The sequence below is a fragment of the Anomaloglossus baeobatrachus genome, chromosome 4 (genome assembly GCF_048569485.1).
Source record: "Anomaloglossus baeobatrachus isolate aAnoBae1 chromosome 4, aAnoBae1.hap1, whole genome shotgun sequence".
Taxonomy (NCBI): domain Eukaryota; kingdom Metazoa; phylum Chordata; class Amphibia; order Anura; family Aromobatidae; genus Anomaloglossus; species Anomaloglossus baeobatrachus.
The window spans coordinates 284,705,098-284,728,127 of NC_134356.1; the positions used below are offsets into that span (position 1 = coordinate 284,705,098).

The window sequence follows — 23,030 nt, forward strand, 5'->3', positions numbered from 1 at the left end:
CCAAAATGGCCAGAAAAACAGAAAAACAGAACTTTCATGTGAAACTTGACAGTCTATTCTTGTTCTTATAAATTAAGGAGATTTAATTCGAGAAACTGCCAAGAAACTAAACATTTCCTACAACGGTGTGCACTACTCCTTTCAGAGGAGAGCACAAACAGGCTCTAACCAGAGTGGAAAGAGAAGTGGGAGGCCCCGCTGCACAACTGAGCAACAAGACAAGTACATGAGAGTCTCCAGTTTGAGAAATCGATGCCTCACAGGTCCTCAACTGGCAGCTTTAAATAGTACCCACAAAACGCCAGTGTCAACGTCTACAGTAAAGAGGCGACTCCGGGATGCCGGCCTTCAAGGCAGAGTGGCAAAGAAAAAGCCATATCTGAGACTGGCTAATAAAAGGAAAAGATTAATATGGGCAAAATAACACAGACATTGGAAAGAGGAAGATTGGAAAAAAGTGTTATGGCCAGACAAATCGAAGTTTGAAGTGTTTGGATCACACAGAACATTTGTGAGATGCAGAACTACTGAAGAGATGCTGAAAGAGTGCATGATGCCATCTGTCAAGCATGGTGGAGGTAATGTGATGGTCTGGGGTTGCTTTGGTGCTGGTAAAGTGGGAGATTTGTACAAGGTGAAAGGGATTTTGAATAAGGAGGGCTATCACTCCATTTTGCAAAGCCATACCATACCATGTGGACAGCGCTTGATTGGAACCAATTTCATCCTACAATGACCCAAATTGCACCTCCAAATTATGCATGAACTATTTAGGAAGAAGCAGGAAGCTGGTATTCTATCTGTAATGGAGTGGCCAGCCCAGTCACCAGATCTCAACCCTATGGGGCTGTTGTGGGAGCAGCTTGACCGTATGGTATGCAAAATGTGCCCATCAAACCAATCCAACTTGTGGGAGGGGCTTCTGGAAGCATGGGGTGAAATATCTCCAGATTACCTCATCAAATTAACAGCTAGAATGCCAAAGGTCTGCAAAGCTGGAATTGCTGCAAAGGAGCATTCTGTGACGAAAGCAAAGTTTGAAGAAGAAAATTATTGTTTCAAGTAAAAATCATTATTTATAACCTAGTCAATGTCTGGACTATATTTTCTATTCACTATGCAACTCATTTGATAAAAAAGTGTGATTTTTCATGGAAAAGACAAAATTGTCTGAGTGACCCCAAACTTTTAAACCGTAGTGGACCTACACACGTTTCGAGTTAGCTTCTTCTTACTTACACACAGGAAGAAGCTATGTTCTAGGTCATTCTTCTTAATCCCACTTGGGTAGACTTTGAATATTATTTAGTTTGCTATTGCTTGAGAATTTTTGTATACTAACTAGTATTTATACTTCAGTATGATGTGTTGATCTAGATCAGGGGTGGATAAATAAAAGTATGATTTTTCATGGAAAAGATAAAATTGTCTGGGTAACCCCAAACTTTTGAACTGTAGAGTACCTACTTAGTTTTGCACTTTCTATTACTATTGCTGATCAGTTTCATTGCATTATTTATAATACACTGGATTTCTATCCTTATTAGCACATAGAAATTGCTTTTGAACTTGATTGCACTTTTTATTTACTGAGTCTTTATTGTGACTGTGTATAGGCATATTTAATACATTTTTATTACTTATTTATGGTTATATTCCACATCCCCACTTTTTCTGTAGACACCTTTGCTATTGAAGTAACACTTATTCATAAAATTTTTATATATTTATTAAATACTACTTTAACTAGTGCGCTATATTTGCTTCTTTCATTGAGTAACTACTATTCTCAGAGTGATGTATATCTATTCAGTTTGAAACTTGGTACTGTGGGGGATTGTATTTAAGATAGAGGTGTATATAGTTTTTGAATATATACATTACTCAACATAAATGAGTACACCCCCTTGGAAAAGTTTTCATTACCAGTTCAATAAACACTTGGGTGAGTTCCAAATTTTTTACAAGACTGTCTGTTAAAGAGATTTATTTAACCCATAAAATGAAAGTAAGGTTAATAATATACAGTGGCATGTAAAAGTTTCAGCACCTCTGGTCAAAATTACTGTTATTATGAAAGGTTAAGCAAGTTGAAGATGAAATGATCTTTAAAAGACATAAAGTTAAAGATCACATATTTCCTTTGGATTTTAGGCAAAAAAAAAATATCTTCAATTTTTACATTCTAAAAATTACAAAAAGGAAACTGGGCCAGTGCCAAAGTTTGGACATCCTGGGAGATCTATGTAGTGCTATAACTTTGACCAAGGTTTCAGACCTTAATTAGCCTGTTAGGGTTATGGCTTGTTCACTATGATTATTAGGAAAGGCCAGTAAATGCAAATTTCACAGCTTTATAAAAACCCAGCCTCCTCTAACCTTGTGCCAAAAAAACAGCAGCCATAGGTTCTTCTAAGCAACTGCCCAACACTCTGAAAATGAAAATGATGGAGGCCTACAAAGCAGGAAAAGACTGTAAATAGATAGCAAAGCATTTTCAAGTTTCTCCTTCCTCAGTTCGAAATATTATTCTGAAATTGCAGCTAGCGAGAATAGTGTATGTCAAGATGAGATTTGGAAGACCAAGTTAAATTTCTGTGAGAGGCAAATCAGAACCCCTGTTTGACTGCAAAAGACCTTCAGAAAGATTAAGCAGACTCTGGATCTGTGGTACATTGTTCTACTGTTGAGAGACACTGCACAAATATGGAAGAGTCATCAGAAGAAAACCTCTACTACATCCTCACCATAAAATTCAGAGTCAAAAGTGTACAAAAGAACATCTAAACAATTCTGATGCATTTTGGAAACAGGTCCTGTGGACCAATGAGGTTAAGATAGAACTCTTTCGCCACAATGATTAAAGGTACAGTAAAGGAAATAATTATGTGATCCCTTGCTGATTTTGTAAGTTTGCCCACTGACAAAGACATGAACAGTCTATAATTTTAAGGGTAGGTTCATTTTAACAGTGAGAGATAAAAGATCAACAATAAAATCCAGAAAATCACATTGTATAAATTATAAACATTTACAGTGCCTACAAGTAGTATTCAACCCACTGCAGATTTAGCAGGTTTGATAAGATGCAAATAAGTTAGAGCCTGAAAACTTCAAACAAGAGCAGGATTTATTAACAGATGCATAAATCTTACAAACCAACAAGTTATGTTGCTCAGTTAAATTTTAATAAATTTTCAACATAAAAGTGTGGGACAATTATTATTCAACCCCTAGGTTTAATATTTTGCGGAATAATCCTTGTTTGCAATTACAGCTAATAATCGTCTTCTATAAGACCTGATCAGGCCGGCACAGGTCTCTGGAGTTATCTTGGCCCACTCCTCCAGGCAGATCTTCTCCAAGTTATCTAGGTTCTTTGGGTGTCTCATGTGGACTTTAATCTTGAGCTCCTTCCACAAGTTTTCAATTGGGTTAAGGTCAGGAGACTGACTAGGCCACTGCAACACCTTGATTTTTTCCCTCTTGAACCAGGCCTTGGTTTTCTTGGCTGTGTGCTTTGGGTCGTTGTCTTGTTGGAAGATGAAATGACGACCCATCTTAAGATCCTTGATGGAGGAGCGGAGGTTCTTGGCCAAAATCTCCAGGTAGGCCGTGCTATCCATCTTCCCATGGATGCGGACCAGATGGCCAGGCCCCATGGCTGAGAAACAGCCCCACAGCATGATGCTGCCACCACCATGCTTGACTGTAGGGATGGTATTCTTGGGGTCGTATGCAGTGCCATCCAGTCTCCAAACGTCACGTGTGTGGTTGGCACCAAAGATCTCGGTCTTGGTCTCATCAGACCAGAGAACCTTGAACCAGTCTGTCTCAGAGTCCTCCAAGTGATCATGAGCAAACTGTAGATGAGCCTTGACATGACGCTTTGAAAGTAAAGGTACCTTACGGACTCGTCTGGAACGGAGACCATTGCGGTGGAGTACGTTACTTATGGTATTAACTGAAACCAATGTCCCCACTGCCATGAGATCTTTCCGGAGCTCCTTCCTTGTTATCCTTGGGTTAGCCTTGACTCTTCGGACAAGCCTGGCCTCGGCACGGGTGGAAACTTTCAAAGGCTGTCCAGGCCGTGGAAGGCTAACAGTAGTTCCATAAGCCTTCCACTTCCGGATGATGCTCCCAACAGTGGAGACAGGTAGGCCCAACTCCTTGGAAAGGGTTTTGTACCCCTTGTCAGCCTTGTGACCCTCCACGATCTTGTCTCTGATGGCCTTGGAATGCTCCTTTGTCTTTCCCATGTTGACCAAGTATGAGTGCTGTTCACAAGTTTGGGGAGGGTCTTAATTAGTCAGAAAAGGCTGGAAAAAGAGATAATTAATCCAAACGTGAAGCTCATTGTTCTTTGTGCCTGAAATACTTCTTAATACTTTAGGGGAACCAAACAGAATTCTGGTGGTTTGAGGGGTTGAATAATAAATGACCCTCTGAATAAACTGTTCACAATTTAAAAAAAAAAAAAAAAAAAGAAATAACATTCTTTTTTGCTGCAGTGGATTTCACACTGCCAGGCTGATCTACAGTCCAAATGTCACAATGCCAAGTTAATTCCGAATGTGTAAACCTGCTAAATCTGCAGGGGGTTGAATACTACTTGTAGGCACTGTATTTGCATTTTGCAGAGAGAAATAAGTATTTGATCCCCTACCAACCATTAAAGCTGGGTTCACAGATAGCGACAGCGACAACGACGTCACTGTTACGTCACCATTTTCTGTGACGCAACAGCGACCTAGTAAGTCGTTGTTATGATCGCTGCTTAGCTGTCAAACACAGCAGACGCAGCAGCGATCAGAACAACACGCGTCGCTATGGAAGCCATGCTGCACTTGGTAACTAAGGTAAATATCGGGTAACCATTACCCGATATTTACCTTGGTTACCAGCGCACACGCTTAGCGCTGGCTCCCTGCTCTCCTAGCCAGGGTACACATCGGGTTAATTACCCGATGTGTACTCCGGCTCCGGCTACATGTGCAGGGAGCCAGCGCTAAGCAGTGTACTCTCACGCTGCCAGTGCCGGTTCTGGAGTACACATCGGGTAATTAACCCGATGTGTACTCTGGCTGTGTGCAGGGAACAGGGAGCCGGCACTGGCAGCGTGAGAGCGGCGGTGCTAGTAACTAATGTAAATATCGGGTAACCAAGGAAAGGGCTTCCCTTGGTTACCCAATGTTTACCTTGGTTACAGCTTACCGCAGGCTGCCAGACGCCGGCTCCTGCTCCCTGCTCGCTTCAGTTCGTCGCTCTCTTGCTGTCACACACAGTGATGTGTGCTTCACAGCGGGAGAGCGACGACCAAAAAATGAAGCAGGACATTCAGCAATGAGCAGCGACCTCACAGCAGCTGCCAGCTCGTTGCTGGATGTCACACACAGCGACAGCGACGGGACGTCGCTGCTACGTCACAGAAAATGGTGACGTAGCAGCGATGTCGTTGTCGCCGTCGCTGAGTGTGACACCACCTTAAGAGTTCTAGCTCCTACAGATTAGTTAGACGCTCCTAATGAACTCATTACCTGCATTAACACTAGAACTACTGAGGTAGTCATTTTGACTACTTTGCACCATGTATTTCTATATAGGTGTCACGAGTCCAGTAGTTCTAGTGTTAAAGACAGCTGTCTTAAATTATCACCTGTCTAAAAGACTCCTGTCCACAGACTCAATTAATCAGTCAGACTCTAACCTCTACAGCATGGGCAAGACCAAAGAGCTTTCTAAGGATGTCAGGGACAAGATCAAAGACCTGCACAAGGCTGGAATGGGATACAAAACCATAAGTAAGATGCTGGGTGAGAAGGAGAGAACTGTTGGTGCAATAGTAAGAAAATAGAAGAAATACAAAATGAATGTCAATCGACATCGATCTAGGGCACCATGCAAAATCTCATCTCGTGAGGCATCCAGGATCATGAGGAAGGTGAGCGATCTGTCTAAAACTACACGGGGGAACTTGTTAATGATCTCAAGGCAGCTGGGACCACTGTTATCAAGAAAACCATTGGTAACACATTATGCCGTAATGGATTAAAATTCTGCAGTGCCTGCAAAGTCCCACTGCTCAAGAAGGCACATGTGCTGGCCCATCTAAAGTTTGCCAATGAACATCTGGATTATTCTGAGAGTGATTGGGAGCAGGTGCTGTGGTCAGATGAGACAAAAATTTAGCTCTTTGGCATTAACTCAACTTGCCATGTTTATAGGAAGAGAAATGCTGCCTATGACCCAAAGAACACCGTCCCTACTGTCAACCATGGAGGTGGAAACATTATGTTTTGGGGGTATTTCTCTGCTAAGGACACAGGACTACTCACCACATCAATGGGACAATGGAGCCATGTACAGAAAAAAACCTGAGTGACAACCTCCTTCCCTCTTCCAGTACATTAAACATGGGTCATGGCTGGTCTCCCAGCACAACAATGACCCAAACCATACAGTCAAGGCAACAAAGGAGTGGCTCAAAAAGAAGCACATTAAGGTCATGGAGTGGCCTAGCCAGTCTCCAGACCTTAATCCCACAGAAAACCTATAGAGGGAGCTGAAGCTCTGAGTTATAAAGCGACAGCCTCAAATTCTTAATGATTTAGAGCTGATCTGCAAAGAGGAGTGGACTAAAACTTTTCCTGAGGTGCAAAAATTATAATCTTATAATCAACTAAAAAAATGTCTGACTGCTGTGCTTGCCAAAAAGGGTTTTGCCAGGGGGATCAAATATTTATTTCTCTCTGCAAGATACAAATATATGTTTGCAATGTGATTTTCTGGATTTTATTTTGGATATTCTATCTCTCACTGTTAAAATGAACCTACTATTAAAATTATACACTGTTCATCTCTTTGTCAGTGGGCAAACTTACAAAATCAGCAAGGGATCAAATAATTATTTCCTTCACTGTATGTGCGGAGAAAAAAAGGCACAGAATTTCAGGAAAATAATATCTCGACAACCATTAGCGCCTTAACGACCAAGGGCGTAGTGGCACTTCCTAAATTATAAAGGGATGATCACCTCCAGCTGCTGCAGTGAGCCAGTGGTGATTCCCACACATGTCTGCTGATTTGTACAGCAGAAATAGCAGAAATAAATGAGCTATCAGATTGCTGATCCTTATAGTCCCCTAGGTGGACTATTAAAATAAAAAAAAAAAATTAAAAAGTAAAAAAAAAATTAAAAAATCGAAACGTTGAAATTTCGCCACATTCGCCCCATTGAAAATTGAAGGGTTAAAAATTTTTTAAAAATATACACACATTTGGTATCGCCGCGTTCAGAAATGCTTGTTCTATCAAAATATAAAATCAAGTAATCTGATTGGTAAATGGTAAAATTTGAGCAAAATGCAATAACAGGCGATCAAAACCTAGCATCTGCACAAAAATTGTACCATTAAAAACGTCAGCTCGAGACACAAAAATTAAGCTGTCACTGAGCCCCTTATCCCAAGAAATGAGAACGCTACGGGTCATGGAAAATAGCACAAAAAGTGCGTCACTTTTTTGGACTAACGTCTGAATTTTTTTAACCTTTTAGATAAAAGTAAAACTATACATGTTTGGTGTCGACGTACCCATACCGACCTGAGGCATTACACCGACATAACAGTTTGCCATATATTGAACATGGTGAATAAAATATCCCCAAAACAATCATGGAATTGCACTTTTTTTGTAATTTTTCCGCACTTTGAATTTTTTTACCATTTTCCAGTACACCATATGATAAAAGGTATAGTTAAATTTAAAAGTACAACTCATCCCCCAGAAAAGAAGCCCTCATATGGCAAGATGGATGGAAAAATAAAAAAGTTACGGCTCTCGGAAGAAGGGAAGCAAAGAACAAAAATAAAAAACGGAAAATCGCCCGGTCATGAAAAGGTTACGCATGGGGGTGGATCAATCATATTTTGGGGTTGTGTTGCAGTTACCTTTAAGCTGTAAATAACTTGTGCCCTACTGCTAGACTTCAGATTTTTCTGCCTATAGGCCACTCTGTAGGATTGTCGGTTTCTAGACTACACGTGTCCAGCCCTGTGTTCCACAGTCAACTCTTCGGGATCCTGCTCTCTCAATGACAGTCTCCTTTCTCCTTTTCTTGCCATAGATAACCCACTGCATGCAGCCTTCATGACCTTCAGACTATACATCTGCTCCTGTCACACACTTATCTAACTCTCTAGAAGAAAAACTGTCTCTTTCCCTATGAACTAATCCCTCCCATTGTAGGCAAGTGTCAACACATCAATATTTTTCATTCTATAGTCTGGCAAACACATACAATGTTACTGTACACTACACCACAATTCACATATTACATTATTTACAAACACGGAGGGCACTTCAGGGAAAGGAAAGCAACACCAACCAGTCCACCTCTTTACATATTAATGAAGTGTTATGGAGGAACCATTTCTGGCTTCTCTGGTATATAGAGAAGAACTCATTTAAGGCTTGGGTACATATTGCGTTTTTGCTGCAGTAAACACACAGCTTCTTACTGTCCCTGCAAAGTGAATACAATTTCTGTAATGTCCTGCATATACTGTTTTTTCCCTTGCAGATCTGAGGTTTCAAAGCATTTTTTCAAATTTGCAGCTTGTCAATTATTTCAGTGTTATTGCAGTGCTTTTAGTCATTTAAAAGTATGGGTAAAATGCCCTTAGAAACACATAAAAAAAGCGCATGTATTTTACACAGACTTTTCCCTGACAACACTCTGGTTTTTGCAGCAGGAATAGCTGTCACAAATTTGAAAGCATCAATCCAGTGTTTTTTTTTATATACCACTGGAGTGGTGCTTTCAATCTAGAGTTCATGATTGTAGTATTATACTTCCACTACAGTTCAAAAGTTTAGGGTCACTTAGATATTTCCTTATTTTTGGAAGAAAAGCACATTTTTTTCAATGAAGCTAAGATTAAATTACACAGAAATACACTCTATACATTGTTAATGTGATAAATGACTATTATAGCTGCAAACGTCTGGTTTTGAATGCAATGTCTACATAGATGTATAGAGACCCATTTCCAACAACCACCACTCCAGTGTTCTAATGGTGCATTGTGTTTGCTAACTGTGTTAGAAGGCTAATGGATGTTTAGAAATCCCTTGAAAACCCTTGTGCAAGTATGTTAGCACAGCTGAAAACAGTTTTGCTGATTAGAGAAGCTATAAAACTGACCTTCCTTTTGAGCTAGTTGAAAATCTGGAGCATTACATTTGTTGGTTCCATTAAACTCTCAAAATGGCCAGAAAAAGAGAATTTTCATGTGAAACTCGACAGTCTATTCTTGTTCTTAGAAGGATATTCCATGTGAGAAATTGCCAAGAAACTGAAGATTTCCTACAACGATTTGTACTACTGCCTTCAGAGGAGAGCACAAACGGGCTCTAACCAGAGTAAAAAGAATAGTGGGAGGCCCCACTGCACAACTGAGCAACAAGACAAGTACACTCCCTGAACAAGGTTTTGTCGCTTATCCATGTTGTGTAAATAAATGCTTATAACCTGACTTTAAATTCATCCATTGATTTTATAAATTGCTCTTTTGAAAGCTGAAACCCTCACAAATTTGGTTTAGGTTATGAAAATAAAGTTGCTGCAAAGCTGAAATATTGATCATTTAATGAACACAAAATGGTCATATTTTGGCAAGACAAACGTTTTGTCGCCCACAGAAAGTAATGTGAAAGTCAAACAATTAATTAACTTCTAATACAAAGATATGTTGCATAACATTGGTGAATGAAGTTGTGGTGCTATTAGAGCCATATTTAATATTTTGTGTGACTTCCATGAGCTTGAAGGACTGTATCCATGCGGTTCAACAATGATTCATACAATTTATTGATGAAGTCATCAGGAATAGCAAAGAATGCAGTCTTACATGCCTTCCAGAGTTTATCTAGATTCCTTGGTTTTGTCTTCCAAGCTTCCTCTTTCATCCTACCCCAAACATGCTCAATGATGTTCATGTCTGGTGACTGGGCTGGCCAGTCCTTGAGCACCTTGATCTTCTTTGCGAGGAGGAACTTTGTTGTAGAGATGGATGTATGAGATGGAGCACCATCCTGCTGCAGAACCTGACTCCTTTTATGATTTGGAATGTAAGAGGTAGCTAATACTTCTTGATATTTTAGGCTATTCATATTGCCTTCCACCTTGCAAATGTTTCGCACACCCCCATACTGAATATAACCCCAGACCATGATCTTTCCACCACCAAACTTAACTGTTTTCTGGGTGTATTTTGAATCCCTACAGGCTCTAGTAGGTCTCCTGCAGTATTTGCGGCGGCTGTGGTGTAATTCAACTGAAGATTCATCAGAAAAATCCACCTTCTGCCACTTTTCCAGTGTCCATCTGTTTAACAGGCTGTGGGACTTGGCAAATGCCACACGGGTTTTTAATTGCCTTTTGTTTAGTGCTGGCTTCTGGGCACTGATTCGACCATGGAGGCCATTTCGAGAGACAATCCTACAAATTGTAACGCTGCCTCCACGTGGGTTTGCAGAGACTGGGAACGCTCCTAGCATCACAAAGAGCCCTAGCTACAGGCTGTTACATTATGCAGAATCTCCAAACCTTTTGAACCGGATATATTTATTAAATATCTCCTGGAGGGGACCTTAGTCTACCCATTGCAGTGTCAGAAAAAGAAAAAAATGCTTTTTGAAAGGGAATCATGAATGGACATGTCATAAATAGATGGCATCGTCATTCACCCAGAATCTACAACTTTGTTCCAGGCGAGGTGATAAATAACATTAAGGGTATGTGCGCACGTTGCTTTTTACCTGCTTTTTACCTGCTTTTTTGCTGCTTTTTCTTCTGCGCTGTTTAATGCCAAAATGGATGTGTTCTTCTATTCAAGCAAAGTCTATGGGAATTTGGGTTTCTTGTTCACACTATGTTGTTCAAAATGCTGCCTTTTGGTGGCAGAACTTTGGTCAAAAACTCAGCTTTGCAGTGCAAAACCCAAATGGCAAAAACAATTGACATGTTGCTTCTTTGAAAAACTGAGTTTTTGACAAAAGTTCTGCCACAAAAAGGCAGCATTTTGAACAACATAGTGTGAACAAGAAACCCAAATTCCCATAGACTTTGCTTGAATAGAAGAACACATCCATTTTGTCATTAAACAGCGCAGAAGAAAAAGCAGCAAAAAAGCAGGTAAAAAGCAGGTAAAAAGCAACGTGCGCACATACCCTAAGAGAAATAAATAAGTTTTCTTGTAACATCTACATTGATACCTTATGAAATTCTGCATCACCTGGCAACTTTTAGATTCTGAGAATGCGCTATAACCAGAGGAGATTATAATGATCATGTTTACACCTACTATATAACTTGAGAATAATTTGTATAGTATATATATCATATTCTATACGAGGAGATTACAAAAATTATGTCTATACCTACTATATAATTGGAGGATAATTTGTATAGTATATGTATCATTCTGCTTTTTGAATGACCCCTGAAGAACCTCCTGTTGGGAGGGGAAACGTGTCGGGTCGATTAGGGGTTGAGGGTTGATAATATCAGAACCTCCTCACAAATATAGTAATTGGCAATATATTCAGAACTATATCTCAACGCAGAATCAACTAATCTAGGGTAAAGTGTTGCCCTTAGGGATCTTGACTGTAGGACCCTTGACTATAGGACTGTTTAGGGATATCATTTTGTGTTATGCCTAACTGACATTTGTTTTTGTTTTTTGCTCCTAAATAGGGGAAACACATGGGAATATAATCAGAAGGGGGATATATGTCTCTATTGTTTGTTTGGCACTAAATGGATTGTTTGCTATATACTGTGGAAGTGTTTTTATCTGATTGCTTTTGTTAATAAAATTAAATTTCATAAAATTAAGGAGTTTTTTAGTCTGTGAATGTAAGAGGTAGTTAATACTTCTTGATATTTTAGGCTATTGATATTGCCTTCCACCTTGGAAATGTTTCGCACACCCCCATACTGAATATAACCCCAGACCATGATCTTTCCACCACCAAACTTAACTGTTTTCTGGGTGTATTTTGAACCCATACGGGCTCCAGTAGGTCTCTTGCAGTATTTGCAGCGGCTGTGGTGTAATTCAACTTTGAAGATTCATCAGAAAAATCCACCTTCTGCCACTTTTACAGTGTCCATCTGTTTAGCAGGTTGTGGGACTTAGCAAATGCCACACGGGTTATTAATTGCCTTTTATTTAGTGCTGGCTTCTGGGCACTGATTCGACCATGGAGGCCATTTCGAGACATAATCTTACAAATTTTTCTAGTTGACACAGGGACTTGAGATGACCAGGCCTGTTGGAGCTCTGCTGCAGTGGTAGAGGGGCTGGCTTTGGATTTTCTAACCAACAAACATTCCTCCTGAGAAGTTGTCTTGCGGGGTCTTCCAGACCTTGGCTTGTCAAAAACCTCTCCAGTCTCTTCAAATCTTTTTTTAATTCTTTGTACTTAATACTGAGATACATTAAAGGTGCCAGCCACCTCTGTAATAAATCTGGTCTTCAGCCTCTTGATAAGCAAGGCTTTGGTCGCAGGGTGGATTTTTGGCATGTTGTGAGAGGTCAAGTTGCAGTTCAAGTGAAGGTCTGGGGTGCTGTGTGTCTTTTTATACACATCCACTAATTAACCGATCATTTAGTGAGCACAGGTGAGAATGTAAACTAGAATTGGGTGCATTATATGACAAGGCGACAGAACTTTTGTCTTGCCAAAATCTGACCTTTCTGTTTTCATTAAATGATCAATATTTCAGATTTGCAGCAACTTTAGATTCATAACCTAAACAAAATTTGGGAGGGTTTGAGCTTTCAAAAGAGTAATTTATAAAACCAATGGGTGAATTTAAAGTCAGGTTATAAGCTTTTATTTATGTAACATGGATAAGCAACAGAACGTCTGTCAGGGAGTGTACATAAAGGTACCGTCACACTAAGCGATGCTCCAGCGATCCCACCAGCAACCTGACCTGACCTGGCAGGGATTGCTGGAGCGTCGCTACACGGGTTGCTGGTGAGCTGTCAAACAGGCAGATCTCACCAGCAACCAGTGACCAGCCCCCAGCCAGCCGCGATGCGTGGAAGCGATGCTGCGCTTGGTAGCTAAGGTAAATATCGGGTAACCACCCTGATATTTACCTTGGTTACCAGCACACACCGCTTAGCGCTGGCTCCCTGCACTCCTAGCCAGAGTACACATCGGGTTAATTACCCGATGTGTAGTCTGGCTATGTGTGCAGGGAGCAGGGAGCCGGCACTGACAGCGTGAGAGCGGCGGATGCTGGTAACGAAGGTAAATATCGGGTAACCAAGGAAAGGGCTTCTTGGTTACCCGATATTTACCTTTGTTACCAGCGTCCGCAGAAGCCGGCTCCCTGCTCACTGCACATTCAGTTGTTGCTCTGTCGCTGTCACACACAGCGATGTGTGCTTCACAGCGGTAGAGCAACAGCTAAAAAATGGTCGAGGACATTCATCAACAACCAGCGACCTCACAGCAGGGGCCAGGTTGTTGCTGGATGTCACACACAGCAACATCGCTAGCAACATCGCTGTTGCGTCACAAAAGTCGTGCCTCAGCAGCGATGTTGCTAGCGATGTTGCTTAGTGAGACGTGGCCTTTAGAGTCTCTAGTTTGAGAAATTGACACCTCACAGGTCCTTAACTTGCAGCTTCTTTCAATAGTACCCGCAAAGTGCCAGTGCCAATGTCTACAGTGAAGAGGCGACTCCGGGATGATGGTCTTCAGAGCAGAGTGGCAAAGAAAAAGCCATATCTGAGATTGGCTAATAAAAGGAAAAGATTAATATAGGCAAAAGAACACAGACATTGGACAGAGGAAGATTGGAAAAAAAAGTGTTATGAACAGACGAATCGAAGTTTGAGGTGTTTGGATCACACAGAAGAATATTTGTGAGACACAGAACAACTGAAAAGATGCTGGGAGAGTGCCAGACGCTATCTGTCAAGCATGGTAGAGGTAATGTGATGGTCTGGGGTTGTTTTGGTGCTGGTAAAGTGGGAGATTTGTACAATGTAAAAGGGATTTTGAATAAGGAGGGCTATCACTCCATTTTGCAAAGCCATGCCATACCCTGTGGATAGTGCTTAATTGGAGCCTATTTCATCCTACAACAGGACAATGACCCAAAGCCCACCTCTAAATTATGCATTAACTATTTAGGGAAGAAGCAGGCAGCTGGCATTCTATCTGTAATGGAGTGACCAGCCCAGTCACCAGAACTCAACCCTATTGAGCAGTTGTGGGAGCAGCTTGACCGTATGGTACGCAAAAAGTGCTCATCAAGCCAATCCAACTTGTGGGAGGGGCTTCTGGAAGCATGGGGTGAAATATCTCCAGATTACCTCATCAAATTACCAGCTAGAATGCCAAAGGTCTACAAAGCTGTACTTGCTTTAAAGGGAGCATTCTTTGACGAAAGTAACGTTTGAAGGAGAAAATTATTATTTCAAGTAAAAATCATTATTTCTAACCTAGTCAATGTCTGGACTATATTTTCTATTCATTATGCAACTCATTTGATAAAAAAGTGTGATTTTTCATGGAAAAGACAAAATTGTCTGAGTGACCCCAAACATTTGAACTGTAGTGGACCTACACACGTTTCGAGTTAGCTTCTTCTTACTTACACACAGGAAGAAGCTATGTTCTAGGTCATTCTTCTTAATCCCACTTGGGTAGACTTTGAATATTATTTAGTTTGCTATTGCTTGAGAATTTTTGTATACTAACTAGTATTTATACTTCAGTATGATGTGTTGATCTAGATACTTGTACTATTGCTGGTTTTACCTAGGATTTGAATATCATCAAACTATATTTTGTAGAGGATTCCTCTATTATATATGTATATTTTCACATGAATCTAATCCAGCATTGTATGTTTGATATCACAGTCTGTCCTTGATACATTATGTGTCAATTTTCTCCTCTTTTACTTCTGTTTTTGTTTTGAATATATTCATAAAATTGGCTGAGTTTATTTGGGTTTTATGCTTCCAATTTCTTCTTTGGCTTATATGTAATAGCACATTACTTGGTTCGTTTCCCCTTTCATATTTAAGTATAAGACTAGGGTCAGGGATCATAGATTAAAAATACCCCTGCAGTGGTGAAAAAAACCCAAACCGCTGTAGTGGTGCTTTAAAGTGTGCACTTAGCCTTGTTTTTATGAAAAGTGAATAAAATGGTTGCTTCATGATACTTCACTCCTACTGTGAAATGTAAGACCCATTGACAGCCATTCTTGGAGGTTCCTCGTCAATAAAGACCTATGCAAGGTAGTACATAATGTCACTTGCCACTTGCTAGGATGATGTATCCTGGGACTATTGTATCTTCTTCTGGAGACCTAAATGGCAAACAAGGCTTTATGAATAAACGTAGCTCTAAACCAGAAGGAGAAAATTGTGTCTTTAATGCAGTTACTTACAGTGTAATTAAAGGGGGTAGTTCACCCATTTTCAATAGGGGCCATGCCAATATTATGTTGAGAAACAGGGTTTGTGACGGGGTCCTCCTCCCATATCACACAATCAACAGAGCGAGAGATGGCTGTACAATCCAAAGAGCATTTATTCCAAGCAAATCAAATGGTCCATTACATAATCCACAACACCGAGGGTAAAATTTGTAAAGAAACACGAATATAGTCCAGAGAGTGATAAATAAATGTCCAGGTCTCCCTTAGAAGCCACAGCTTCCCTTAGAGGTTCAATCTTCTTCCTTCTCTCTTCAAGTTTCCAACAGACTCACTCATCCCCCCAGGTAAGTAAAGTTAGGTGGATTCCATGCCCCCTCCCCCACACCTAGGGACAGAAGTGCTTCAAGGAGTTGTAACCCTTCAGACAATAGAATGTACACATAAGCAATACAACTAATGGACAGTGAACCACGCCTAAACATGAACGCACACAAAATTGTACATGACCCACAATATCCCACCATCACAGGGTTTCTCTCAAATACCTTGTGTTTCCAATAGTGCCTGTGAGCGGTGGTATTGTGATCTGCTCATGCTCATCGCCTGACCTCCGGACTCTGTGACCTGTGATGTCCGATGATATCATGTCAACTGAGGAGGGCCACAATCTTTCTGAGTGACGCGGTTGTGGGTGGCTTCACCACGTATCATAGCCCAGCATCTCGTGCATTCTCTTCTTTGCTGCAGAGTGCCGCAAGCAGGAGAGGTGCTGGGCTGTAATGAGCGGTGAAACACTCTACAGCCCAGTCTCTCAGGAAGACTGCAGCTCGTCTCAGTTGACATGACATCACTGAACATCAGAGGTCACAGAGCCCGGGGGTCACGCAAAGAGATTGAGCAGATCGCAATAGTGCCGCTCACAGACACTATTGACAACACAAGGTATTTGAGAGAAACCTTGCTTCTCAACATAATATTAATGTGGCCAGTAATGAAAAGGGGTGAACTACCCCTTTGATCTATTAGACAGGTTTGAATAATGATGACATTGTATGATTTGTAAAGATCCCCTTTATTAGAGGTACGTTCACACATACTTTTTTAAGTTGATTGTCACATGACAGTATAAAAAATTAGTCTCATGCTATTCCAGAAAGGTGGGGCAATATTTTTCTCTTCTTTTTCTGTTATTTATTTACACAATCATTTACAGTTTCCCTTGTTACAGAATTAGTATCCGTAAAAATCAGCTTATACTGTGGCCTCATATGGGATCTGATTTTTTTCTCACACCTATAGACTTAAATGGGTGAATCTCATCCGATTTCCGGAGGTAAATTGTGCAAACTGTGATTTTTTTTCTCACGCCAAATCGGTGCTGCTCCTTTGAGAAACATTGGTCCTTGTACAATGCCTTTTTTTATCGCTTTCCACTTGTTTGATTTATTGGGTGGTGTGAGCTGTTAGATGTGGAATCTGCACCAAAAGTTACATCAATGGAGGCTTCAAATCTACTTATGAGAAGGTTACCATTGATTTAAAAAAAATGCTCTATACACAATGCTGTTTTAGAATTGTTCACACCCTTTTTATGTGCCTTATTCAACCCATAAAACCTGTTAAAAGCCTTTGTGAGAAAGTACCCTAATATGGCCTAATACACCCTACTTCCCGATGATGTATTCTCCTGACTGACAGGCCACCAGAAATAACGTGAATACTTAAGTTTTCTGAAGATCATGGATCTGTCTTCTTGTTATTTAATATGTACTTGTCATTGTTCAATCAGCTTATTATAATTGTTATTATTGTTCTTTTTTCCAGCGTGACAAATTGAATGCTGTGAAAATTGATGAGAACAAATGTAGCAAAACCGAACCAGCTGCTGAAATAGAAAAAACAGCGGTTGTCCTCACGTTGAAAAATGAAGTTGGAGGCTTACTACAAAGTTTAAAAATCTTTAAGGTGGGTTTCCATGTACTGCATGTTCAGAAAGAAAGAAAACAATTTTCAGCTCACTTCTCACAGTAAGCAGTTATTATGGGAGCTGATAGCTAAACTGTTTTAATTTGGTACAAAGCTAAAAAAGAAAAGAAGGAATATTATTTTAGTTTTATTTCATTATTTCAAAGACTAAACTGTTACAAAACAGTTACTTTAGCAACTCTCTTTTATTGCTGTAATGAATCTAAAATGAAAAATCAAGCACTTTTACAAGTAGTGTTGATTAAAACTATCCAACTGTCAGGCTGCCAGCAGGGGGAGCTGGAGTCCTGCAGGGAAAGACACTACACGGAGCTGAATGAGCAAGGAGTGGAACTCCCAGTGTGTGCTGATGCAGTGTCTGCCAGCATCAGCCAGACAGCTGAAGCTGTGGGACATGCGGGGAATGGTCAGACGGGTCCGGGTCATACACAGTCCGGGCAGCAGGAAGACCAGAGGAACTAGCAGAAGAGGAGTCGAGATCCGGCCGAGGTCAGTACCACAGGATACAACCGAGTGGGGAGTTAGGAGTGGGGGGAACAACCGGGGCTATTGTGGGAAGCAAGTAGATGGGACAGAGGAATGGCAGAATGACTAGGGGACAGAACACAGACAAAGGCTTAGGGCACAGAGATGGAACGGATCAGGATCACACTTACAGGGACCAGCACTCACAGGCAAAACAGCGCTAAGCTTATAGCCGGCGCTGGTTCACTGGAGATGACAGTATTTAAAGCATCTCTGGACCTGACATTACCTCTCTACTAACCAAAATACCACAATGTCTGTCTGCTATTTCATCCTTCTTCTCTGCACGATTCCTAAAACTTAACATGGACAAAACAGAGTTTATTGTCTTTCCTCCTCCTCACTCATCTCCTCCAACAAGCCTTTCCATCAAACTTGATGGTTGCTCACTCACCCCAGTCTCACAAGCTCGTTGCCTTGGAGTGACCCTCGACTCTGCTCTATCCTTCAAGCCACACATCCAAGCCCTCTTCAACTCATGCCGATTACAACTCAAAAATATCTCCCGGATCCGTGCTTTCCTTAACCAAGAATCTGCAAAAACATTAGTGCATGCCCTCATCATCTCCCGCCTCGACTACTGCAACCTCCTGCTCTCTGGCCTCCCTTCCAACACTCTTGCACCCCTCCAATCTATCCTAAACTCTGCAGCCTGCTTAATCCACCTCTCCCCTCGCTACTCCCCAGCCTCGCCACTCTGCCAATCCCTTCACTGGCTTCCCATCGCCCAACGACTCCAGTTCAAAACATTAACCATGACATACAAAGCCATGCACAACCTGTCTCTTCCCTACATCTGTGACCTAGTCTCCCGGTACCTACCTGCACGCAACCTTAGATCCTCACAAGATCTCCTTCTCTGCTCCTCTCTTATCTCCTCTTCCCACAATCGTGTACAAGATTTCTCCCGTGCATCCCCCATACTCTGGAACGCTCTACCTCAGCACATCAGACTCTCCACTACCGTGGAAAGCTTCAAGAGGAACCTCAAGACCCACCTCTTCCAACAAGCCTACAACCTACAATAGCCCTCAGTCCAGTAGACCACTGCGCAACCAGCTCTGTCCTCACCTATTGTACCATCACCCATTCCCTGTAGACTGTGAGCCCTCACGGGCAGGGTCCTCTCTCCTCCTATACCAGTCTGTCTTGTACTGTTAATGATTGTTGTACGTATACCCTCTTTCACTTGTAAAGCGCCATGGAATAAATGACGCTATAATAATAAATAATAATAATAATAATAATAATCCCAGCTCCGGAAGTGAGGCCCTGGAGAAGGCTCCACCCCCTAGCCATGTGGACGGGGAGGGGAAACCGTGACACCAACTAATTTATCGAGAGCAGTTATGCAAACCTATGCACCATCATGGTAACAGACTTCAAAAAACACCAAGTGCTATAAATCTATAGGCTGATTTTTTTCATTGAATTGCACGGAATGCGGAAAATCCATAAAAAAAACCCACATTCACTTTTAGTGCATTTCCGCTACGGAAATGCATCTAAAACACATGTAATCCACACATAAGTATATCAATAAAGTTTTGTCAAAGCCAAATACAAAGAAGTATCAAAAACAAAGCAGAAAAACAGCAGCATAAAAAACGAGCTAAAAATGCATGCAAAAAAAGCACACAAAAACCCATTGAAAAATGCAAGTAAACTAATTGACATAATAGAAATACTGCCAAAATTCTGCAACATCATAAACTCACCAACAAAATTTTTTGCAACATATTGTAAATTTGCTGCATAATATGTTAGCATTAGAGATGCGTGAATAGTCAAATATTCGGATTCAGATTCTTTGTGATTAATAATTTTTACTATTTGTGTATTCGTACCGAATAAGTAAATCTAATACAAGTCCATGGGAAACTCCTTTCAGGAGGACCTTGTACAGTTAGGTCCAGAAATATTTGGACAGTGACACAATTTTCGCGAGTTGGGCTCTGCATGCCACCACATTGGATTTGAAATTAAACCTCTACAACAGAATTCAAGTGCAGATTGTAACGTTTAATTTGAAGGTTTGAACAAAAATATCTGATAGAAATTGTAGGAATTGTACACATTTCTTTACAAACACTCCACATTTTAGGAGGTCAAAAGTAATTGGACAAATAAACCAAACCCAAACAAAATATTTTTATTTTCAATATTTTGTTGCGAATCCTTTGGAGGCAATCACTGCCTTAAGTCTGGAACCCATGGACATCACCAAACGCTGGGTTTCCTCCTTCTTAATGCTTTGCCAGGCCTTTACAGCCGAAGCCTTCAGGTCTTGCTTGTTTGTGGGTTTTTCCGTCTTAAGTCTGGATTTGAGCAAGTGAAATGCATGCTCAATTGGGTTAAGATCTGGTGATTGACTTGGCCATTGCAGAATGTTCCACTTTTTTGCACTCATGAACTCCTGGGTAGCTTTGGCTGTATGCTTGGGGTCATTGTCCATCTGTACTATGAAGCGCCGTCCGATCAACTTTGCGGCATTTGGCTGAATCTGGGCTGAAAGTATATCCCAGTACACTTCAGAATTCATCCGGCTACTCTTGTCTGCTGTTATGTCATCAATAAACACAAGTGACCCAGTGCCATTGAAAGCCATGCATGCCCATGCCATCACGTTGCCTCCACCATGTTTTACAGAGGATGTGGTGTGCCTTGGATCATGTGCCGTTCCCTTTCTTCTCCAAACTTTTTTCTTCCCATCATTCTGGTACAGGTTGATCTTTGTCTCATCTGTCCATAGCATACTTTTCCAGAACTGAGCTGGCTTCATGAGGTGTTTTTCAGCAAATTTAACTCTGGCCTGTCTATTTTTGGAATTGATGAATGGTTTGCATCTAGATGGGAACCCTTTGTATTTACTTTCATGGAGTCTTCTCTTTACTGTTGACTTAGAGACAGATACACCTACTTCACTGAGAGTGTTCTGGACTTCAGTTGATGTTGTGAACGGGTTCTTCTTCACCAAAGAAAGTATGCGGCGATCATCCACCACTGTTGTCATCCGTGGACGCCCAGGCCTTTTTGAGTTCCCAAGCTCACCAGTCAATTCCTTTTTTCTCAGAATGTACCCGACTGTTGATTTTGCTACTCCAAGCATGTCTGCTATCTCTCTGATGGATTTTTTCTTTTTTTCAGCCTCAGGATGTTCTGCTTCACCTCAATTGAGAGTTCCTTAGACCGCATGTTGTCTGGTCACAGCAACAGCTTCCAAATGCAAAACCACACACCTGTAATCATCCCCAGATCTTTTAACTACTTCATTGATTACAGGTTAACGAGGCAGACGCCTTCAGAGTTAATTGCAGCCCTTAGAGTCCCTTGTCCAATTACTTTTGGTCCCTTGAAAAAGAGGAGGCTATGCATTACAGAGCTATGATTCCTAAACCCTTTCTCCGATTTGGATGTGAAAACTCTCATATTGCAGCTGGGAGTGTGCACTTTCAGCCCATATTATATATATAATTGTATTTCTGAACATGTTTTTGTAAACAGCTAAAATAACAAAACTTGTGTCACTGTCCAAATATTTCTGGCCCTGACTGTAAATTGGTCTCAGAGGGCTGTAAAAATGCTGAAATGGATGGAAACGTGCTAAAACTGAATGGGAACAGAATGAGGAAGATGCCTGGATGCATTTCTGACTCACAGCCGGTTTCTGGAAAAAATGTTGTCAGAGTTTTATGGGGATTAAAGGAGGAGAATTATACTTACTGAGTTCCCCTGCGGCTGTTAGGGGTGCTTCACACACAGCGAGATCGCTGCTGAGATCGCTGCTGAGTCACGGTTTTTGTGACGCAGCAGTGACCTCATTAGCGATCTCGCTGTGTGTGACACTGAGCAGCGATCTGGCCCCTGCTGTGAGATCGCTGCTCGTTACCCACAGCCCTGGTTTGTTTTTTTTATTGTTGCTCTCCTGTGTGTGACAGCGAGAGAGCGACGAAATGAAGCGAGCAGGGAGCAGGAGCCAGCATCTGGCAGCTGAGGTAAGCTGTAACCAGGGTAAACATTAGGTAACCAAGGTGGTTACCCGATATTTACCTTCGTTACCAGCCTCCGCCGCTCTCACGCTGCCAGTGCCGGCTCCCTGCTCTCTGCACATGTAGCTGCAGTACACATCGGGTTAATTAACCCGATGTGTACTGTAGCTAGGAGTGCAGGGAGCCAGCGCTAACCAGTGTGCGCGGCTCCCTGCTCTCTGCACATGTAGCTGCAGTACACATCGGGTAATTAACCCGATGTGTACTGTAGCTAGGAGTGCAGGGAGCCAGCGCTAAGCGCGGCTCCCTGCTCTCTGCACATGTAGCACAGCGTCGTTATGATCGCTGCTGCTTCTGCTGTGTTTGCCAACTAAGCAGCGATCATAACAGCGACTTACAAGGTCCCTGTTACGTCACAGAAAATGGTGACGTAACAGCGACGTCGTTGTCGTTGTCGCTGTCGCTATGTGTGAACCCAACTTTACACTGCTTCCTTATCCGATCATTAAAGTTCATGAATATACACTGCTCCCCATGCCCACCCTCTATAACTAGCTGTATGGGTCCTCAAAGTAGAGGTCCCCTGTATTTTGGAGGGAGCTTAAACTCAATGTTGCCCAGTCACAGCCCCGAAACCTGAATGATGTGGAGAAGATCTGTATGGAGGAGTGGGCCAAAATCCCTGCTGCAGTGTGTGCAAACGTAGTCAAGAACTACAGAAAATGACTGACCTCAGTAATTGCAAACAAAGGTTTCCATACCAAATCTTAAGTTCTGTTTTTATATTGTATCAAATACTTATTTTATGCAATAAAATGTAATTATTTAAAAAACATACAATGTAATTTTCTGGATTTTGTATTCTGTCTATCATAGTTAAAGTGTACCTATGATAAAAATTACAGACCTCGCCATTCTTTGTATTTGGGAAAACTTGCAAACTCGTCAGTGTATCAAATACTTTTTTTCCTCACTGTATACACACATTTATTAAAAAAAATAAATGTGAGAGCTTCTTTAAAGGGGTACTTCAGGAAGATAAA

General features: G+C 41.3%; 1 protein-coding gene across 1 annotated transcript in view; it reads left to right on the forward strand.

Moving 5' to 3' along the window:
• The window catches only part of TPH2 (tryptophan hydroxylase 2), a 737,869-nt gene that overhangs the window by 45,412 nt on the left and 669,427 nt on the right, over positions 1–23,030 (forward strand). The window contains exon 2 of the mRNA XM_075344895.1: positions 17,312–17,452. Coding sequence (XP_075201010.1) covers positions 17,312–17,452 — 141 coding nt within the window. The remainder of the gene's footprint in view (positions 1–17,311; positions 17,453–23,030) is intronic.